Raw genomic sequence first — 24,065 nt, forward strand, 5'->3', positions numbered from 1 at the left:
GCCTGAGAAATAAAAGGGTGCGGGCTACAAGAAAATGGCTGCCCACAATGAAGACCTGCGTCACAGTGCGGCCACGACAAAATGGCCACCGATAGAGATTTCCAATGTTAACCACAGGTCTCAGGAAAATGGCGGTGCACAAAAAAATGGCGCATAAGCACCTGAGGTGGACGAGAAGGCCAAATGGGGGCACCCCAGTGACAAACCGCCCACAACAGAGAGCAAACCTGGGTGCCCCCACAGCCCCCCAAACGGTATACAGGGACCCCTCAGGTATACCCCGGCGACGCAGCAGGCCCCGCAAGGGGAGGAGGGAAAGCGAACTGGCAGAGAGAAAAAAGGTAGGACAGAAGACCCCCCTAATCGACCACCCCCAGGAATGCCCAGCTGTTTCATCCTGTTGGAACAGGAGGGACTTGCCTGTCAACATGAGGACATGCTGGTGTGTTCCAGACAGATCCACAGCTGAACAGTAAGGACTGGCTGACAGCCATGGTCCACTGTGACTGAGACAATGGCGGCCCGGTCATGTGTGGACCTCAGAGCATATAGCTCACCGGCCACCCCTGGATCAAACGGGGCATGTTGTGGCTGACCCAGCGCATATCTAAGGTCTGCTTACGCTCGCAGGACGGACTGGGGGGACTACCGGGATCTATAGTATCCAGCCTGTCACCCTGCCAGCAGTTGAAAGTAGATCTCGGGATCAAAAAATAAAATAAAAGGTAATAAATTCCTCAGGACCATAGGCCCAAAGGGAGCTAGGTCCTTCTCCTACACTAGGCAGAAAAAAACTGAGCAAGGGGTTATGACCGGACGGACCGCCCCTTGGCGGGACTGTTCAACTGTGTTAAAGTTGCATGTTTTAAAAGAACTAACCTGTCTGCCTAGTTCTCTCCTATAGAACAGGAACATAACCCACAAGTCAAGATTTTATAGAGGCTGTGTCCATCCATGGATGATAAGAGAAAACGTATTTCTCTATCATCCATTAAGGTACATGGCTTAATGATGAGAAACCTAGGGATGTCCTAAAGCAGAACCTAGAGAAAATATGAACCTAGGTCCAGGTTGCAGCCTTTCAGATTTGAGACACAGAAGGCAAATGACCCTAAGCGCAGAAGCACTCTCTACCATAGAGTGGGCTTGGATAGGAAACGCAGGCAATTTCTCTTGCAGCACATAGGCCTGTACAATAACCAAATTAAATTAACTTGGGAATTGTGGATCTGTAAGCCATAATGAACATAAGCTATAACGTTAAGCCATAAGCCATAATGAACCTTTTTTTAAGCCCTTCTGAAATAACAAGCCGGGAATCCATCTTCCTAAAAAAAGGTAGCGACTGAAAGGCATATCTTGACAGTCCTCGCCATATTCAGACGGTGAAGAGAAATCTCCTTGGGGTTAACTGGTGCTGGACACACAGGGCTGGTGCAAGGATTTTTGACACCCTAGGCGAAATCTCATTTTGCCGCCCCCCATTGGCTCCGCCCTTGACCCCACCCCCTTTGTCCTGTACGTGTATACGATGGAGGGGGCGGAGGTGGAGATTTTTGCGGCGCCTCTCCACCTATTTTTTCAGCCGTGGTCCACAGGCTCACACCTGTGCCTCTGGACCCAGCCTAAAGACAAATAGTGGTGGCACCGGCTTGCTTCCTCACACCAGCTGTGGTCCGCAGGTACAGTATATGGACAGGCTAACTGTGTAACTGCCTCTCTGTATGAGCAGACAGATACACTGACAATGCTTTACAGTCTTCTAGTAAATTTAAAATGCACATTTTTTTACCTGCAAAAAGATCTGCATTTATTTATTTTTTTCCAAAGGTGAACTTGAACCTCCACACCTCATATCACCCCAATTCCTGTATTTTCACACCTCAGATCACCACAATTGCTTCATCACTGTAGTCCCCTGCACACCATTTCATCATTGTACCACTCTGAATGTCTGTCCTCCACCACACCCCTGTTCCCCACTTTATCCTCCCCCACACCTCTGTTCTCCACTGTATCCCCACCGCACCTCTGTTCCTCACTGTATCCCCCCAGAACCTATTTTCCCCAATGTATGCCCCCCCACACCTCTGTTCCCCACTGTATCCCCCCCGCACCTCTGTTCTCCACTGTATCCCCCCCGCACCTCTGTTCCTCACTGTATCCCCCCCGCACCTCTGTTCCCCACTGTATCCCCCCAGCACCTCTGTTCTCCACTGTATCCCCCCAGCACCTCTGTTCTCCACTGTATCCCCCCCCCCCGCACCTCTGTTCCTCACTGTACCCCCCCGCAACCCTGTTCCCCACTGTATCCCCCCAGCACCTCTGTTCTCCACTGTATCCCCCCCCCCCGCACCTCTGTTCTCCACTGTATCCCCCCCCGCACCTCTGTTCCTCACTGTATCCCCCCAGCACCTCTGTTCTCCACTGTATCCCCCCAGCACCTCTGTTCTCCACTGTATCCCCCCCCCCCGCACCTCTGTTCCTCACTGTATCCCCCCCGCACCTCTGTTCCCCACTGTATCCCCCCAGCACCTCTGTTCTCCACTGTATCCCCCCAGCACCTCTGTTCTCCACTGTATCCCCCCCGCACCTCTGTTCCTCACTGTATCCCCCCCCGCACCTCTGTTCCTCACTGTATCCCCCCCGCACCTCTGTCCTCCACTGTATCCCCCCCCGCACCTCTGTTCTCCACTGTATCCCCCCCGCACCTCTGTTCCTCACTGTATCCCCCCCCAGCACCTATTTTCCCCACTGTATGCCCCCCGCACCTCTGTTCCCCACTGTATCCCCCCCCAGCACCTCTGTTCCCCACTGTATCCCCCCAAGCACCTCTGTTCCCCGCTGTATCCCCCCCAGCACCTCTGTTCCCCGCTGTATCCCCCCCAGCACCTCCGTTCCCCGCTGTATCCCCCCTGCACCTCTGTTCCCCGCTGTATCCCCCCCAGCACCTCTGTTCCCCACTGTATCCCCCCCAGCACCCCTGTTCCCCGCTGTATCCCCCCCAGCACCTCTGTTCCCCACTGTATCCCCCCAGCACCTCTGTTCCCCACTGTATCCCCCCCAGCACCTCTGTTCCCCACTGTATCCCCCCCAGCACCTCTGTTCCCCACTGTATCCCCCCCAGCACCTCTCTTCCCCACTGTATCCCCCCCAGCACCTCTCTTCCCCACTGTATCCCCCCCAGCACCCCTGTTCCCCGCTGTATCCCCCCAGCACCTCTGTTCCCCGCTGTATCCCCCCTGCACCTCTGTTCCCCGCTGTATCCCCCCCCAGCACCTCTGTTCCCCGCTGTATCCCCCCCAGCACCCCGCTGTATCCCCCCCCAGCACCCCTGTTCCCCGCTGTATCCCCCCCAGCACCTCTGTTCCCCGCTGTATCCCCCCAGCACCTCTGTTCCCCGCTGTATCCCCCCAGCACCTCTGTTCCCCGCTGTATCCCCCCAGCACCTCTGTTCCCCGCTGTATCCCCCCAGCACCCCTGTTCCCCACTATATCCCCCCCAGCACCCCTGTTCCCCGCTGTATCCCCCCCAGCACCTCTGTTCCCCACTGTATCCCCCCCACTGTTCCCCCGCACATCTGCCCCCCCCCCCACCGCACATCTGTCCCCCCCCACTGCACATCTGTCCCCCCCCACCGCACATCTGTCCCCCCCCACCGCACATCTGTCCCCCCCCACCGCACATCTGTCCCCCTGTGTACACACAATGCAATGCAGACAGCGAGCAGATTCAAGTTTTTTTTTAATTCAGCTGAGCGAGAGCGTGCTGCCTGTTTTCCACTACCTGAGCCAGCGGCGGTGGTGGAGTCATCTCGAGGAGAGCGACGCTGCTGCCTTTTCTCCCACAGCAGATCTCTGACGGCAAGCCCAGGCAGGGTTACATGCAGGGCTCCAGTTCCATCTCACCCGCCTGTCCCACCATGATGATTTGCTCGGGCAGCAGAACGTCCTGTGGGGGGGGGGGGGGAGGGGGGGCAGCGCTTGCTGACCAATGGACACCGCAGAGCGCCGAGGGGAGGGGTCGTGCTGAGGGCACTGTCTGTAAACAAACAGAGTGGAGTGCGCCCTGGGAGGTGGGCTGGAACTAAACACAGCCACATGTTACAGAGCGGGCCGGGGGAGTGCTGGACTGTACAGTTGACACATGTCACCCTGTTAGAGCAGAGGGGGGGGGCGCTGCTTCACACATGTTATAGCGGCTGGTTACCTGTGGACTGACAGTGCAGTTGTAGTATGACCAGCGGCCGGGCGCCCTAGACTGCAGTGCGCTCTAGGCGGCTGCTTAATCCGCCTAGTGGTAGCGCCGGCCCTGTGGACACAGTATCCTCATTTAAAGTGAAATTAAGCGAAAAACCTTGTAATTTATAATTGTAGTTTGCATTATCATTCTTGTGGTGCACTGAATCGCCGGCTGAAAACTGTGATATCTGAATGATGCCTGTAGCTGCAGGCATCATTCAGATATCCCCACTGAAAGTCCAGGACGTCGTATGACGTCCTTGGGCAGGAGTTTGTTAATGAAGATACAACATTTAGAAACTCACATGGTTGATAAAAAAGAGGCACATCTAAGTGTGCAGGCATCTGGGGTAAAGATGTCCACATAAACCATCCTCCTCACTGCCATTGATGTCATCCCTTCCATGCTGCTCTCCACGAGTGATTCAAACCTCGCTTTCAGATCGCTCTACTGCAGGGTAGTCTTCCTGGTCACGTTTGCAGACGGCTTTACCCCGGATGCCTGCATACTCAGATGTGCCTCTTTAAATCATCAACCATGTGAGTTGCTAAATGTTGTACCTTCAGTAGATGTAACCATATTGCTACACTTGGAGGCGCCTCTCTTCTCTTTTATACTCTGTAGCTCCTGATTGAGTTCCGATTCTAATCCCCTTGTGGAGGCTTCCATTTGTGGATGGACACTGTATGGTTACACATTGCTATAATCTTTTATATAAGACTATAAACTGAAGGCTTTAAAACATATATAGTTGGGGAAGAATCATTTGAGTTTCCATTATTTCTTATGGGAAAATATTCTTTGATATAAGGTGCTTTGGATTACAAGCATGCTTCCAGAACGAATCATGCTTGCAATCCAAGGTTTTACTGTATATTTAAAGGCCCAGGTTTGACGTCCTCCCCATTTTCTACACATTTAAGGTATGATACCTCCAAGGGTATAGATTGATACCACATGCCATCCTCGTACACAATAGTTGCCCAGATGGTAAGGCAGGAGGGTGTTGGTCTAGTTCCTTTTCTTATGTGTGCTACCCCTGGCAGACCATTCACCTAGCCCACAGCCTAGGCAGGATTCCAGCCACCACAATTCATTGTCATAATTGAATGAGTTACAGCACGATCACAAGAAGTGCCTTGGCTCAACCAGGTCTAGCTTCCTGAGCTATTGCTTTGTATAAGCGCTATACTGGGGTCCATTTTTCTGCCAAACTAAACAGCATTTTTTTTTTAGTTGGTATATATTTATATATATTTTTAGAGGGGTCCAAGCATTTCATAGAGATTTGTGTACATCCCTGAAAGGTTTCCTAAGAGGAAATGATGATTGTTATTTCATTTAGCTTCAGCTGGCTTGGTGCAACCCATGTTTATCAAATCTAATCGGAATAAATGACACTTGGGATTCCAGTAATGATGTTGCACATGCAGTTTGGCTGGTGTTGCTGACCAGGTTCACAGCCAGCTGGCTAACCTTGTCATATTGTCATCATGTATCTCCTCCTCTGACTAGTACCTCTGTTACCAGGGCACATCTTCAGCCAGCTGGCTGCCTGCCACAACGGATGGCATCAATTTGATAAGATTACTGATGTTAGCCAGCTCCATGAGAAAAATATTGTACTATAAAAAAATAGAAGTGTCATTTATACAGTAAGTGTATTTGGTGAAGGAATTATGTGATCATGCACTGGGAATGGGGATAATTGGTAGTTAAATGATCAGCGACCAGCCTCCCGCAGTATAAAATGATCAGGTGCCAGCTCCCTGTGGCATAAAATGACCATGTGCCCCCTCACCTCCGTTCCCAACTCTCAGGTATATTTCACTGAGAGTGAATAATTGTGTGCATGTCAGGTTATTGGAGGACGTTATGTGGGATCTGTATGCTTGGATCGTTTTTAGAAGTTGTGGTGTCACATACTCAGCTGTCAGTGGTCTCTGCCATTATTTTCCTGACTTCCAACGGCGGGGGCAATGTGATTCTTATTGTGACATGAGTAGGCGGCGGAGGAGATGGGGGAGGGGGCCTTCGCCCCCCCACCAGTTTCCAGTGCTGGAAAGTGCACTCATAAATAACATTTATTTCTGCACTTTTGATTAACAAGAAAGGGACTGAAATGTGTTACAATTATAGCTGTCACATCCTAATATCTTAATGCACAGTAATAATTCACCAACATGCAGGAGCCCATGTGTGTCATTCATATTTATATTTCTCTTATGAGTTCACATTTTTCTGCCTTTAACCTTTTACCTGCCAAAGACAGCCAGATACAAGTCGAATGGCTAATACTGTGTATTCACTCAAGCTCTGATCAAATAAAAGCCCTTTTTCAGATCGTATATTAGTTGTAATCATAGAAGATGTGTGTACCTTGTTTGCAGTTTTAAGTGTTTTGCCCTTTCAAGGACTGCCATTGCCATGTGGTAATGGAAGTGATAAGCCTTAGCACTATCCGGATAAATGGCAGTAGGCGGACTCAGCAGAGTCAGGTAGTGGTGATGGGCAGACTGAATAGGAAAGAGATTAGGAATGCTGTACTGTCGTGCCTCATGTACTCTGTGTGATATACCTTTATGTAAAGCTTAGAGGTTAATGAAGATTTCCATAATATATGCCTACTCCGCCATATGATGGTTTAACAAGGGGGAGTAGTAGCACTCCCCGATAAACATCTATTGAACAACTCATCTGTTTTCATTGCATGGTATGTGACTCTGAACCAAAATAGCCCTGATTAGGGACCTTGGGGGACTGACACCTCCCTAAAATATTTACATTGGATATACTAAATTGTTGAACTCTGTTTTTTTAGAAATAAATGGTTACTTTAGTTCCATACCCAAACATTTAGTTTGCTAATGGATGTTGTGTCATAAACAATTGTCGTCATTCTTTTTTACTTGTTTTCACATTTTTTTTCATCCTGCTTTGCATCTCCGTGCCATAGATCGTTTCCAGCCTCTTTGTAGTCACTTCCTGTCGATGTACAAGTTCTTTAGCAACTGTTGCACTGATTTCTACAGGACGAGCTACCCAATGATAATGGAAAATGTCTGTTCAGTGTTTATAGAAAGGTAGGGTTGCCACCTCATCCCTTTAAAACCAAACGCATATTAATTACACAGGTTCTTTGGCTGATGAAGGTGGTAATTAAACTCACTTAATGCCTTATCTGCATTAAATTAGCCCTGGGACCTGTGTATTTCATATGTGTTTGGGTTTAAAGCAGGGGTGTCAAACTCCATTTCATCGCGGGCCACATCAGCATTATGATTTCTCTCAAAAGGGCTGGTTGTATGTGTAAGATTAGATGTACAGCGCATCCCCTTCCCTTACATTAGATGTCAAGAGCCACCCCACCATCAGAAGTTGAGTCCCCCACTCTCCCTTACATCACAGTGCACCCCCCTTTCCTTATGCTGCTGCTGGGAAGAAGCAGGATGCATTGCTTGAAAGCAGAAAGTACAGGGTCTGAAGGAGGACCAGAGGAGGGCTGGAGGCAGCTGCAGGAGAGGTGCAAGGGCCACATGAAATGGCCTGGAGGGCTGGATTCGGCCTGCAGGCCTTGTGTTTGACACCTGAGGTTTAAAGGGATGAGGTGGCAACTCTATAGACGGGGCTGCTTGCAGTCTCCATGAGTTGTGCATGATACTGGGTGACAATGCTGTGGTACATCACTGAGAGACAGCTGTCATGCCAAGAAAGCTCCTTAACAAGGACTTTTATGGCAGGATCAGTGAGTTATTTTACTGAAAGCTGCATAAGAATGAAAATTACTTTTGAAATCATAGCAACATGTTAACATTTATATAAGATTTTTCTTACTGGATTTAGAGTTAGCTCAGTGAGCTTTTAGACAAGCATTATGATTTATGTACAATTTTTCGGGCCTCAACCTTACTCTTGGCTCAGAGGTCACCAAGAATGAGGCTCAGTCAGTTAAAATAAAGGATGAAATATAAAGAATTTTTATCCAAAGTGGATGTTTCAATAAAAATCTGAACTTTTTATTGCATGTAGCGCCCCCTTCCAGTATGGGCACTACGCTAAAGTTGGTGGGGAATGGGATAGTTATTTTTCTCCCATTCACAATTTGTCAAATTTGGGCTGCTGTCATTCCAAAAATGTCCTGTAGTTCAGCCTGCGCTCCAGGGGTGTTGTTTCCACCCCTGGGCGACAGGTGGCGCTAGAGGGGTTCTGGCAGAGCAATTTTCCCCAGCAGCCAATTGGAGGAGTTTTCCCTCGCGGGCATGCTGGGGGAGAGTATATCTGTGGCAGACACCATCTTTATTGGTTCTTCCTGCTGGGTTCCAGGTGCGACATCCACCTTTAGGGTGCGTGCATCCAACGGACCCTGGCGATGGCCTTCCAGGCCGGGGTCAGATGCTACGCGGAGCTCTATGTTGCTGAGAGGGGCCCCAGTGACTTACTGGGTTCCCAGTTCTATTGAGAGGATCCCAGGCTGGATGCCATTCGATTGGGGGGTCGGCTTAAGGAGAACCCGGAGGCAGGTTGTCCAACAGGGCTTGAACGAACCAGGGGATCTGGTGACCGGAATGCTGACAGGTACGCTTTGCTGTCATCCGGTGACCTATGCTAAAACCTACTGGGAGGATTTGCTCAATTCGCTCATTCAAGTAATTAGCCTGTGGCAGAGGCCCTAGAGCCAGGTCTGAGAGAGAGAGATATGTTATTCTCAGCAATCTAAAGTGACACTTCGGCTGCCAGACTTTTGACAGGAGTCTGACCGGGGGCACCCCCCCCCCCTCTGGCTAGAGTGGCGACTAACTATAATTTGGTACTACTGAGAGCAGGATTGCTCGGTTCTTATCCAGGCCTGATACCTGGTCCTATTTGATGTTGATGTTGGCCTGGAAATAAAGCATTGGAAAACCTCCATTCCTTGTCTGGACATTCGCTCACTACTCTGTTCTCCAACTGCACCCCTAGACAGCACTAAGGTAACTTAGTACGCCGATCCCAACAACAAATCAGCGGCTCCTTCGGGGGTAGCGCTACATGCAGAACAGATATACTATGCAAAATAGAGAAGAGACCTAATATAGAATATGCCAAAAAAAAAGTTTGGGCTAGACTTTCACTCGAAGTTTCACAAGGCTGCACAGGGTGGCTTCAGTCAAGAATCAGTAGATTGGTGCCAGTGGTACTAAAAGTTGCCTGCACACTACATGTACAAATCAATGTGCAATGTCATTGCTGATATGCAACTGCTCATCTGGGCTGTTACAAGTGGATAGAGCTTCCAACTGACCCTGGACGCAGACAATGGGGTTGATTTACTAAAGGCAAATCCACTGTACACTAAAAGTGCACTGCAAAAAACATCAATTGTAGCCTCACTGTGCCCATTGACCGCTCCTACACTGTGCCCTTCCACCGCTCCCAGTCTGCCCGGCACTTACCCTATCCCGTTGGGGGTGGGTGATGGCGGCGAGCGGTGTCCTCCAATGCGTCTTCTCCTGTCCTCTCCTATAGGCGATTGGATGCCTGATAGGTATCCAATTTCAGCGCCTGTCGTTTCAGCCAAGCAGGTGATGGGTAACAGACCCGAGCACCTGATTGGCAGAGAAGGTGGTTTAGTGTTAGTAAAGTGAATATTCATTTGCTGTTCTAACACACCTTTTTTGACGCCTATTAGTCTATGGTTCTAAACAGGTGCTTCAAACCCCCCCCCCCCCCCCCCCATCAATGTAATTCAGGTGCCAGAAAAGGGGCCTGGAGCCTAAATAGGGGGTGGCAGCAGCAGCCATGGATATATTTGTGCTATGTATGAATCTATCCATTGGTCATAGAGGGGGTGGCTGGAGAGAGGGGGCCCCGCCCGTGTGCCCTTATGGACGCACCAATGACTCACAAAATGAGTTGTAAACAGCGCTTAACAGATAATATAACAGGTACACAGCATCACCATCGAACACGATGACAGCACGGATCAGATGGTATCAGACCGGTGTATGGCTGACGCGTTTCAGAGGCGAACCCCTTTCATCAGAACCTTGGTGGTCTGAGCAACTATGGACCACCAAGGTTCTGATGAAAGGGGTTCGCCTCTGAAACGCGTCAGCCATACACCGGTCTGATACCATCTGATCCGTGCTGTCATCGTGTTCGGTGGTGATGCTGTGTACCTGTTATATCTGTTAAGCGCTGTTTACAACTCATTTTGTGAGTATAACCATTGTTTTAAGACATTCAATAAATCATTTTTAAACGGTAACACACTAGGTCGGTGTGCCCTCTTTTCTCTTTTTAGTTTTATGAATTCCCATGATTCTGATGAGGGCTGCAAGACCATAGAATCTACCCTGTAATTGGATTACATTGCCCTATAGCAAGAAACAACATACAATTGTCTGGTTCCCATACATTAATGCTACTCTAAGATTTAGTGATAACTGAATAATTTTTAAAATACAAGAAAGGTGTTTATACCTGAATTTGACTTGGTGACAGAGCTAAAAGAGAAGGGAGAAACAGCACATGGAGCTAATCAGGTGTGTTGAATTGCATTAACTCATAAACTTGATTAGTGTGGAGAGCATTGCCAATCATAGGGTTGGGGGTAAGGAGGAGGCCTGTCAGTGGAAGTAAAACTGCAGCAGAAATTTCAGGTCCTTTTCCCTGCCAGACAGGCCTGTGCTATGTGAAAGAGATATGTAACTCTCAAGACTGGATGGGCAAATATACAAATGTTTTGGCATGTAAAACCACTCTCAAACATACATGTAATCTATGCATACAGCTTTTTTCCTTGACTTTGTCATTAAAGTGTTACCCCAGCATTTCATATTCCTGATATGTGGCTGCTTTACCATCTACTTGTATGAAAAACAATCCTGTTCTTTGTATTGCTTCCTTTGTATGAAATCCCTGGTCTTCCTGCCAGTCTCTCTCATTTCCTATTAAAAACTGACCACACTAAGCAGGAGAACACACCATGGTCAGTTCTCAAGCTGTGCTGGGAACACGGTCTGCTCTCCTCCAATGATCAGACTTGTCCTGACACACCCCCTCGTGTTCACCGGGAAGCTCAGTGTAATCTATTTGTATATCCATACAGAAATGTTTTAAACAAAAGGCAAGTTTTGGTTGAATGGGCTGTTTTTACAAGGTGATCAGTCACAATCACTTTAGCCAATGAGGTAGAAAAATATCTTGGAATCATTTCTACTGCATTGACCGCCTTGTTTTACTTCTTCTTTGCAGGAAATGTGGGTGTATTTCATTTTATTAAATATGACAAAAGGAAACTTTAACTCTGCTCAGAAGCCTCTGCTGGAAGCAGCTGTGATCTGATGGACAAGCTACATACTAGCACTGAGGACATGCTCAGATTTCACACATACACTTCGGTAATAGAGGGAAAAAGTCTTACTGAGCATTACCATAAGGGTTTCAGTACTTCCCAGTGCCTTTCAATTTGAATGACATGCCAGTGTATACACACAGTGCACCAGCATTTTTTTACGTTTCAAATATTTATTTTTTAGAAATTAAGAGGACTAAAAAGACACAGTAAATTGAAATGAGCAGGGATGTCATGGGCCTAGCACAACTAAAGTACACGCTTTTTATTGCACAATAATTCACAAATGGGATCTAGTAACAGCCCTGTAACCTGTATACAAGTCAGCGATTGTCTGCTTCCATCAGCGGCTTCTGGGACAGGCATTTTCACTTATTGATTTAAAGCATGTCCATTTTCGAATAATGTTTTTAATTGAGCATTGGTACCAATGTTATCTTATCATTCACCTTCCAGGACTCTGTTACAGAACAATTATAGCTTCTTAAGGGACATCAACATCTGCCCGCCACTGGTAACAATTGGGATCTACTGCTCTGCGCTCTCAGCCTCCATGAGCAACCTTATCGGAGCTTCCCGCATCCTCTACGCATTGGCAAAAGACAAGCTGTTTGGTAAGAACATTTTGTGTAATGTGGGTACCTGACAGAAAATTGCCCAAATTACAGAGACAAAGAAATTTAATAGCTATTTTCTAAGAGTGAATACCTTTTTTATACTGCTTTATATTTGTTTAGGTGATCATGGTAATACAAAGGAAATTATAAACCATGAATACATTTATTTTTATTTTGGAACATACCGGTAGATTGATAGTTAGGCAGTCCATACACCATTATTTTTTTTCGTTCAACCAGGGGGTTGAATGAAAAAAAAGGAACGTCTTCCCCCCATCCACACATTCGATGTGGATAGGGGAATCATTTTTGCTGATCTGTTGTATCAATGTTGTCAGCTATTTCCGATCAACAGCTCTTCCTGTTTACATTGTGATCAGCCATGGTTGGACATGGTTGATCACGTGGTAAAGAGCCTCCGCCGGAGGCTCTTTACTGAGATCGGAGATGCAGTGTCAGACTGACACCCCGCATCACCAATCGCCGCACTGCTCGCCCCCACGGGCACACGCACCGGCATGTAATCATGCAGGACGTCAATAGACGTCCAGTGAGGATTTCACAACCACTTCCCGGACATCAATTGACTATTGACCGGGCGGGAAGTGGTTAAAGAAGTTGAGGCAAATGCAAATTGCTTTTGGTCCATTCAAACAGAAGTAGCGTTTTTTAAGTGCAGCTCAAAAGTCAGAAAGCAAGACCATTTTTACAAGATGAGAGCACAATGGATAATATTGCTTTCCTAGGGAACATAACACTCCTTAACCACTTTCATACCAGGCACGTATACAGCTTCCCGCCCAAGCCAATTTTCAGCTTTCAGCACTGTCGCACTTTGAATGGCAATTGCGCGGTCATGCTACACTGTACCCAAACAAAATTGGCGTCCTTTTTTCCCACAAATAGAGCTTTCTTTTGGTGGTATTTGATCACCTCTGCGATTTTTTTTTTTTTGCGCAACAACTAAAAAAGGACTGAAAATTTAGGAAAAAAATTAAGTTTTTATTTTTTTCTGTGGGGCGGCACTGTTGGGCACTGTGGGGCGGCACTGATTTACTTATGTTGCCAGTCAGTGCCCATTTGTGGGCACTGATTGGCATCTTTTTTTTTTTCCAGACTTTTTTTTTATTTTATTTTTTTTCATACTTTTTTTTAGCCCCTTTTTTTTTTTTTTTTTGCCCTTCCCTGGTGGTCCAGGGTGGGCTTCCCTGGTGGTCCATGTGGCGATCCGAGGGGGGGCTGCGCTGATAAACAATCAGCGCGAACCCCCCCTGTCAGGAGAGCCGCCGATCGGCTCTCCTCTACTTGTGTCTGTCAGACGCGAGTGAGGAAGAGCCATCAACGGCTCTTCCTGTTAACATCGTGATCAGCCGTGGTTGGACACGGCTGATCACATGGTAAAGAGTCTCCGTGAGAGACTCTTTACCGAGATTGGTGTTGCGGGGTGTCAGACTGACACCCTGCAACAACGATCGCCGCGATGCGCGCCCCCGGGGCGCGCAGCGGCTCAGAATCCTGAGGACGTCATATGACGTCCAGTCAGGATTCTACAACCACTTTGCCAACGTCAATTTGTCATTGGCGGGCGGCAAGTGGTTAATGAAGTCAATTTAAAGCTCCAGGGCAAGAAAAATTTCATCTGTGATTTGATGACCGCTGTCCACTCCTTCTAGAGAAAACTGGATTTGTTCAGGGAAGGAAGGGGAGTGCTTGCATTTCACAAAGGTGAAAGAACAGATTCAAGTTACGATGTTTCTCCTTTTGTTAACTTCATAAATTGACTGGAAACTTCAGTAAAAAGTTTGACAGCTTCATTCTTGGACAGCAGATCCTCCTGTTCATCCACAATCCTTTTCTCATTAAAAATGTCAGTATTTTTAAAGGAGTTACTGCAGATCTTCAAGTGGGCACATGAGGGATCTCTAAATACAGAAATGATTGGAGGAACTGATCCTGCCAACTTCTGGCCACAGACTGTGCCAGAGACTGATTTCCCTTGACTAATCAAGGTAGCACTACACACCTTGACCATGTTTGGATCTACGTACAGCTGTGAGTCGGCTTTCTCCACTATGAACATTATTAAAACAAAGTATCGTTCCAGACTCACCATTGAGCATCTACATATGTGCATGAGAATGGCAGTAACTCCATTTAAGACAAGATTCGAACTACTGGCAGGACAATAAAAAGCAAATTTTTCTTACTAAAATAAATTGAAATAAAACGAATAATTTGTGCACTTTTTCAAATTGACATCTTTTTAGTTGTTTGTCAGCAGGTGCCATTTTCTTTTACTTGAAAAATGGATGTGCTTTTTATGTTTTATTAAAGAGTTATTGATTTGTTTCCATGTCGTTTCTGTTAAAGATAGTTGTTTCTTTTCCATACAAAGACAAGAGCAAATGTAAAGCTATCCTAGTTCCAACTGTTCACATGTTTAATGTCGTAACTGAAACGTGACAATAAATATTGTTGTAATGCTATGGAAATTGTACACTTATTTTTTGACAGACATGCAGTGTCTACAATCTTTCTGAGTAATAGCACAGACTTGAGATTTGGATCTCGGCCCAAAGAAAATATTAGCGACCAGACCTCCTTGAATTTTAATTCAAGACCCCTGCTATAGAGGGATATGCTTTTTTTCATTTTTCATTTTTGAGGTTTACAACCACTTTAATAGGACACCAGAGTTACTGTGTTATTGTCACATTCTTGTTCCTCTACATTTGGCTCTCCTTGTGTTTGACTGCAGGTCCCTACCTGTTCTCATTGTGAGTAGACCCTGTAACATTCTTACACACTTGTCCACTGCCCGCCGTCAAATGACGGCGGAATGAAGACTCTCTTGTTCTGGGCTAATGCCATATTATGTTGGCCCATTTAAAAAGGGAATGCTAGCGATCGTGTGTGCGCATTCCTGTACTGTCAGTGGTGGCATGTCAGAGACACCGCTTGTCACCGACAGGGGTGAACAGCCGCTGGGAAAGTGCTGTTTACCATGTGATCGGCCGTGATCAAGTCACGGCCGATTATGGATGGTAACTCCCCACTTGACACGGTGCATGCGTGCTATCGCGCTGCACGTGTCTAGTGGTAGCGTGTTCCGGGGAACACCGCTCGTCTCGACATTAGTACACAGCCATTATGTGATCAGCAGTGATCCGTTCACAGCCTGATCATTAAGTGTAAACAAAGAGCTGTAACTGTTACCAGCTCTTCTCTCCTCACACACCGTTTCCAGTGTGAGGAGAGAAGAGCCACGGTGAGTTACAGATCTATGTACAGGAGTGACTGCACTAACGCCACACCTGTCCCATCGCGCCCCCCCCCCAATTGTCTGTCGCCCAACAGTCACCCCATAAAAGTGCACCTGTCACATAAGAGACTGCCATCAGTGGTGCACCCATCAGTGACCGTGGCCCATCATCCATCAGTGACCGTGGCCTGTCACCCATCATCCATCAGTGACCCTGCCCTGTCACCCATCGGTGAACATGCTCTGTCACCCTGTCACCCATCAGTGACCATCAGTGGTGCACCCGTCACCCATCAGTGACCGTGGCCTTTCATCCATCGGTAAACGTGTCCTGTCACCCATCTGTGACTATTACCTGTCACCGTCCGTGCCTGTCACCCATCAGTGACCATTGCCCGTCACACCACCTATCGGTGAATGTCACTTCCCACCCATCGCACAGCGAAGTAGTGACCGTCACCTGCCACCCATATGTCCGTCGCACAGCTACACAGCCATGTCCAAAAGCGTATATACCAGTGAGGAGGCGTTCCAGATCCTCTCCATGACTGATGAGAGCACCGGGGCATTCTCAACAGATTCCAATTCTGATTCCGAATCAAATTCTGAATTAGGATCGATCAAATTTAGTAATGATTCGGATGAAGAATGGGTCCCTCTTAAAAGGGCACAGCACTCTGGAAACCAGGTAGCCGCCAGCAACTAGGATTATAATACCAGGCCCAGTACCAGCGCTGCCGCCAGCAATAAGCCCCAGAATCAAAGGCCCAGTGCTGCCGCCAGCATAAGGCCCCACCAACAAATGCCCAGTACCAGTGCTGCCACATCGCTCCTGAGTACCAACACAGAAAATTCAACTACCCCCCCAACTACTGGAGTGTCACGTCCCCCAAAAGCCAGGGCCGCTACATACATGCTAGATGGTCTTGCCAACCCAACATGGCTGCCTTCTGACTCGGGATCATCAATTATTCCCCCTTTCACAGCACAGCGGGGTGTGCAGGCCAACACAAAATTTCACAGAGATGGATTACTTTCATCTGTTTTTACACTTTGCTGCAGTTCATTGTGGACCAGACAAATTTATTTGCCCAGCAGTATATTGCCAACAACCCCCAATCTTATGGCCATCCATTTGAGTGGAGAGATCTGAATTTGGAGTTTAAATTGTTTATGGGCCTCACCATACACATGGGGCTTACAAAAAAAAAAATCAAGGACATGCCTATTGGTCCATCAAACCCATCTACCACATGCCCATGTATTCTGCCGTAATGCCCAGGTCCCGATATGAGATAATGAGATTCTTTCATTTTAATAACACCCAATGCCCTCTCCACAATCATCCAGATTCTGATAAGCTATATAAAATTCGCCCACTGATAAATTTCCTTTCCAATCGATTTGCAGAACTCTGTCCCCGAGAAGCATATATGTGTGGCTGAGTCCCTGGTACCCTTTTCAGGCCGGCTAGGAATAAAACCATATATTCCTAGCAAAAAGGCCAAATACGGAGTAAAATTTTACTAGCTCTGCGAGAGTCACAAGATATCTTTATGCGTTTCGCATATATGACGGGAGAGATTCCCAGCTCCAACCCCTTGAGTGTAGGAAGGGCTTCCCACAATCCATAGTAAACAAAAAGCTGCAAAGGGGGGAAAGAGCAACACTGAAATGCAACGAAGTGCTGGCCTTGAGGTGGAAGGATAATAGGAATGTGCACATTATGTCCACTATTCACGATGACACTACAGTTGTAGTTCAGCGAAGACTAGGTCCCATTGAAAAGCCGACGTGTCCAAGATTATAATCTCTACATGGGGGGGGGGGGGTGGATTTCAATGACCAAATGATTCAGCCCTATTTGTCAATAAGGAGGTCCAGATTCTGGTATAAGAATTTATCGCATCCATTTGGCCATTTATTATTCCTACATAGAAAAAAAGATATGAATAAATATATTGATGGGAGCGCTAATAAGATTAATAAAATTAGTTGTGTAAAACAATAATATATAAAGAAAATATTAAATATAAAAAATAAACACCAGCCTACCTATAAACCTAATATACACGCAAGTGATGAAAAATCAGTGATATTCGTCCACTAGATCAAAAAATGGAAGAAGACAATTGAAATAATGTCCACAGTGAATGTGCCAAGTATTGCAACTTTAAACCTTTATAAAAATAAACGTGCTAAATCCAGAATAAAACAGGGCTATAACAGTCCTGATATATCAACACAAACAAGTCCTTGTGAAAAATTTCTGAAGTGAATCCTGTGGATCAATATCCGGAAGTGACAACTTGCTATGTTCACCTTCACCAAAATTGGAAACCAAAACACCCAAATCGTGCTCAAAATAAGGATGGCAGCTTACCAAAGACCCCCCCCCCCCCAGAAAACCTTTGCTCTGATGCCGACTTCATGAACGGCACTTCCCGTACAACATCCTACTATCCGAAGCAGGCAAAAAATGTCACGTGTGCAGAAAAGGAGGCTTTCGGAAAGATACCAGCTACCATTGTCCCCAGTGCCTCCCAACCTGGCCTTTGCATTGGTGAATGCTTTGAACTTTATCATACATCTCTAAAATATTAGCCCATATTTTGAACCATTTCCCCCCCATTTTCATCTGTGCTGACCATTTTACATGCTTCCCCATATAACCATGCCACTGCCTTCCACGTGAACTGAACCTGGCCTGCTTTTTGACTATGCCTTTGCCTACTGTTTGGACTGCTTTCACGTGAACTGACCCTGGTCTGTTTTGTGACTATGCTTCTGCCCACCGTGTGGACTGCTTGCACGTGAACTGACCCTGGCCTGTTTTATGGACCATTTATGCTACTGTAGTACACATGGGTCTCGCATATGTGAGGGGCTCTAGAATAGTTTTTCCCGATGGAGAAATCGATTTTTTGTTTTCTTGGTTTTGTAATTTTCAGATTACGGTCAGGAGTCTGAAGGTTCCTTAGAGATTTGGGTGGGTCGAAGCCTCCTTCCCCTCTACCCCTGTGCACAGGTCTTAACTGATTGTGGCCCTCAGCTTGCTGCTGACTTGCTGCCATCATGCCATATGAACAGACCACACCAGTGCCTGCTACCTGGACGATGCAAATAATTAGCTGTAGCAAGAGGCAGTATGTTTATGAAGGGCTGGAGAGCGGTACAAGGAGTGTCTGCCGGTAAGTGTACCAGGACCAATATTATGGCTCTGCTGGCTGTCTCTGCCTGGACAATTTCTATGGACAAATGCTTTGTGCTGACAATATCCTTGTGCTGACCATAGACAATATTCCTGCCTGGATAATTACTATTGCTGTCGCTAAGCACATCCCTGACTGCTGCCCGGACCAGTGCTCTCTTCTGCACGCTACTAAAAGCACAGGTAATACAATTTTTTTTTACCCTTTCTGCAATAGCATTTATTTTGGATTGTAATTCTTGGTATGTACATGCTATGTGTTAGAAATATGAAGGGGCTTCAAAAATGATAGGTTGCCAGTATGTAATGTATGCTCCTAGAACACCTGATGGTGCTACTTGGATGTTGGGCCTCTGTATGTGGCCAGGCTGTGTAAAAGTCTCACACATGTGGTATCCCCATACTCAGGAGTAGCAGAATGGTATTTTGGGAAGTCTTTTTTGTTATGTATTTGCCATGTGTTGGAAATATCTTATAAATGGACAACTTTGTGTAAAAAAAGTTTTAATTTTTTTTGCAAATTTTCCAAAAACTTCGGTTCAAAAGACTCATTATGCCTCATAGATTATACGTTGGGGTCTTTGCCTTCCAAAATAGGGTCATTTTGTGGGCAATTTCATTGTTCTGGTGCTCCAGAGCCTTCAAAATGGTAATAGGTGATTGAGAAATGAGATGTGCAATTTATGCTCGTAGATCGCCTGATGGTGCTACTTCAATGTTGGGCCTTTGTACGTGGCCAGGATGTGTAAAAGTCCCACACATGTGATATCCCCATACTGAGGGGTAGCAGAAAGTATTTTGGGGTGTAATTTGTTGTATGCATCTGCTCTGTGAGAGAAAACCAGTTAATATGAACATTTTGGAAAAGTAAAAAAATCAAAAAGAAAAAAACGTCATTTTGTAAAGAATTGTGGGGAAAACTTACAACTTAAAAAAACTCACCATGATACTTGCTTAATACCTTGGAATGTCTACTTTCTAAAAAGGGGTAATTTGTTTTGTTTTTTTGTACTTTTCTGACTTGTTGGTATCAAGAAATTAGGCCATCATTACTTCAGGTGTGATCAGATTGATACATTTTCAGGGATTGGCAACCTAGTTTGTAAACTCTAACTTTCACAAAGACCAAATAATATACACTAATTTGGGTTATTTTTACAAAAGATATGTAGCAGTATAAATTTTGGCCAAAATGTATGTAGAAAAATTACTAATTTGCTAAACTTTGTGACAGAAACAAAGGCAATTTTTCACAAAATGTACCGTCTTTTTTTTATTTATAGCACAAAAAATAAAAAAATAAACTGGTGATTAAATACCACCAAAAGAAAGCTCGATTTGTGTGGGGAAAAACGGACACATTTTATTAGGGTACAATGTTGCATGACTGAGTAATTGTCATTCAAAGTGTGAGCACCGAAAGCTGAAAATTGGTCTGGGTAAGAAGAGGGGTTTAAGTGCCCTGTATTGGAGTGGTTAAGCATGATTTCCCTGAACTTTTTTTAGTTCCACCTTAGACCTGATGGACCTCCTTGCGCTGATTTTTTTTTCCTGTATTGACTCTGCTAGTGTGCCACCTTCCCTGATGTTGGCTGTGATGCTGACTTTGCATCTGCTCTGTGCTTGATGCTTGGCTCCAGTCAACACAATTGACTTCCGTAGGCAACACTTCATGACTACACCATGATTCCTGGCTGTGACTTTGTCAGGATGGGGATTCCTAAACATACTGACAGAACCCTCCTGTTGCATCTGAGCTAGGGCGTTATAACAGGCAAAGTTTTGGCACTTACATGATCTTACGGGTCTTGCTACTAAACATTGCCCTTGCACATTTACATCGTCCCATCGATAAACTACGATAAACAGTCTCCCTGGCTAATTGAACTTTAGAGGCAGGAAGGGGCAAACAAGCTAAAGCAATATCATAGAATGGCAAAAGTGTAGATGAAACCTGGTGTGCTTGGCCAAAGGCACCTTGGCTATTCAGATTTAGAAGGGCTGTAAGAGTGCAAGACATGTAAAACCAGCACTATTTATTATCACAGTGTATGCTTTTGTTCCTGATTTGACTCAATCAAACTAATTTAATCACATATGCAACCTATATCTCGAAGAAATACAGCTTACAAGGCTGTTGGCCTTCCCGAGTAGTTCTCTTTTAGCAAAGTCCAGTTATCACTATATAAGGAAAAAATGTCCCTCTCTGGATTTTTTTTTTTTTTTTTTTGAATGAGCATTGATAATAACACAGCAAAGCATCTCAGCTTCTTCAGTCCTCTTGTCCTGATTAGAGTACTCTTGGCAAGATTATATCCAAGAGGTCCTGGTGTGTTTTTATCCCATGCACTAAGTGAAATCAAATGAATATGCAAATTCAGAACTCTTCAAGCCTTGTTACTGTATCCCATTGGGTAAACACATTTGTGCGCATGTTAAAGCAATGTATATAGCATGTGTTTATGTTAATAACTGTACATGATTCATTCATTCCTTCTCAGGGAGATGCAATATTTTTTCTGTAGGATATGATTGTTATATAATGTACGCTGCGCTTCCAAAGGCTTTTTTGGAATATTCATTGTACAGTATAACGTGCAAAAAAAAAATTGTTCATTGGAGTAAAAAACCTTTGCTTGAATTGGTTGTAAGGTAACAGCGGTGCTTAAGTGCAGCACCTTGTGTCTACAAGTACCTGAGTCTTCAACTTAATTCCTGTGAAGCATCCATGCATTTGTAGCCCAGGCAATACATAAGGTCTTACTCAAACTGAGATTAAAGCCCCTCTCCCTTCCTGTGCCAAGTCTGCTCCCTGCCACTCTGCTCTCAAATGCCAGAGCTTTAAGCCGGTCATAGTTGGATCGAAATTCAGCAGGGAAGGACGTCAGTTTATGGCACATGGCTCTAAAGGAACGGCACAGGTGGCCATTGCTTCAGTGTGTATGCACTAGTGATGTCACTGGCTGCATGTACAGTAAATATCTCCTAAACAGTGCATTTTTAGGTGCTATTTACACTACCTATAGAGGTAAGCTTTATTATATGCTTACCTATAGGTAAAAGTCAGAGATGGAAGTTTACTTCCACTTTAATGCATTCCCTGAGCTGAGCCATGCTGTGTGTATCAATAGACAAACACAACCTGGCTCTGGATTGAGCCTGCAGGTGTGCTTCCTTTGATAGAGTCCTGAGAATAGGAGGAGCCCAGAGCACCGACAGGGGGCCCGGAGAAGAGTTTCAAGGCTGCTCTGTGCAATACCATTGCACAGAACAGGTAAGTATAGCATGTTATCTTCCAAAAAAAAATGGCCTTTACAAATGCTTTAAGCTTCCTTTACAACAGTGACCTTGGGCTAGTTATTTAATTATCTTGCTAGAAATATCTTTCAGTATGACAAAGTATAGTAATGGTTAAAAAATCTGAACCGGTGTGATGTTCTCCAATTTTGACCAGCCGTTAAGGCACCCATATGCTGTCACAGAATCTAAGCATACCTTTCTATAGTATAGTTCCCTTGTAGTACGGATCTATAAAATTCATGCTGTGGGTTCCATCCTGGTAAACACAGGAATTACCCCTACCAGTTCTTATTGTAGTTCCCAAATGCCCAACTTTTCTCTTCCTGAAATGGTGAAATGCTCTTAGTGAAATAGTATATCCTGTTACATTTGCAATGTAATGCAGGTCATAGATTATGCAATTTTCTTTCCTTCCACCACAGGTGGAAGGGAAGAAAATTGCTTGATTCCAACATCCACACAGTTTGTTGATGGGGGGGAATCTCTCCTTCAGTGCTATTGTGTTTTGCCAGCGGAAAGCCTTCTCTGCCAGCAGAACACAATGATTGGTGTTGCCAGCTATAGCCGGCAGCATTGATCATTTGGGAAAAGCCTGACAGGCTGGTTGTACACAAGTCTATTGATTTGTTTACAACCAGGGTGCTCATTTATGGATCGAAATTCCGCTGGTCCCTGCTAAAACCAGACACATTTTGATCCATGTTGCCAGCAGCTATAGATTTTTGTTTTGTGATGCAGACAAAGCAGTGGTAACACACAATGTGCTATCAATTTGATAGCAATGCTTAAGTTTGAATTATTTGGACCATTGTCTGATTTTACAACCCTTAGAACCCATGTCGTTGTTCACCTAGTAAACACACATTAATTCTTATTTCTTGCTGCCCTGGACTTTCTGGTTACAACATTATTACTTAACGGTATTTTAGGGCCCATTAGTTTCAGAATAACTTGCACTAACTCTTTGAGCATACTTTATGGTCTTCAGTGTCAGATCCTGATGTTTCCCTTTTTCAAACACCTGTTATATATTGTAAAGCACTACAGTGGTTGTTCCAGTGGTTTGGTTAGGCAGCATAAGTCGCTTGACAAACACTGATGGAATAAAGGACAATTTACATAATAGAGGTATTCCTAATGTAATGGGGACTGTTATACAAAAATGGAGTGCGGTGGCCATTGGTGTGATTTATTTTATATGTATGTTATTTTGAAACCCCCTTCTCTTTCCTGACATTTTCTAATTAAAGTTTTCTCCTTATCTGTTCCTCAATTTGAATTAATTCCTCCCATCCTCTCCAAGCGCAGCTCACTCATCCTGCTGGACGTCCTTGTCAAGTCCTTTCCATCCTTGGCAGGGACTCTCAGTTATCACTTAGGCGATAGGAATATCAATGCTTTCTTTGGCTGCCTTTTTGAAAGGAAGACCTGCTCGGTTTTGTCCGTCTACTGTCCGTCTCTCTGACGGCCTGTAGCAGAAATCCTGTCATGAGTGTCTGCGATTGCAAAAATGAAAAGAGGGGTGGGGGTGCACTAAAGATAAGACTTCCATTCTTTTTACAGCATTCTGATGCAGCGGTGAGAATATATCACGCTTTCCCTCTCCACAGCTGCTGTGAAATGTCCTGCTGTCTGCTTCTGTGACTTCGAGAAAATGTTTATCACAGTTTTTCACTTGTTCTCTATTTTAGACCCGAGCTTAGAATAATGACACTCTGACTCTGAAAAGCAAACTGTCGAAAAGTAAAGGAGTTTGTTTCTAAGAGTTTCAGGCAACCAGGTCTACATTTCCGACAAGACAGATGCATTTGATGATTGACTGCTTAAATTGAATGTTTGAATTATGCGATTTTTTTTTTTTGCTATAATAAAATAATCATTTAGACAGAAAGCTGTCATAGTACAACATGTTGCTATCAATGCATCTGCGCTAGTTCTGTTTGAACAGCTAGAAACAAATCCTTAATGCAAACACCACTCCAGGATCTTGTATATGTTTTAAAAAAAAAAGACACAACTGTGAGGCTGTTTTACATGATGAGGATGCTACATATTAATGTACATTCCAGTAAAATGAGTGCTTAAAATACATATGTA

The 24,065-nt window shown here is 45.3% G+C and overlaps 1 protein-coding gene across 1 annotated transcript in view; it reads left to right on the top strand.

The window, feature by feature from the left end:
• Positions 1-24,065, top strand: part of LOC120935687 (solute carrier family 12 member 9-like) — a 360,381-nt gene that overhangs the window by 187,564 nt on the left and 148,752 nt on the right. Inside the window, exon 6 of the mRNA XM_040347741.1 lies at positions 12,035-12,192. Within this exon, the coding sequence (XP_040203675.1) occupies positions 12,035-12,192 (158 nt within the window). The remainder of the gene's footprint in view (positions 1-12,034; positions 12,193-24,065) is intronic.

Source organism: Rana temporaria, chromosome 4, assembly GCF_905171775.1.
Source record: "Rana temporaria chromosome 4, aRanTem1.1, whole genome shotgun sequence".
NCBI lineage: Eukaryota > Metazoa > Chordata > Amphibia > Anura > Ranidae > Rana > Rana temporaria.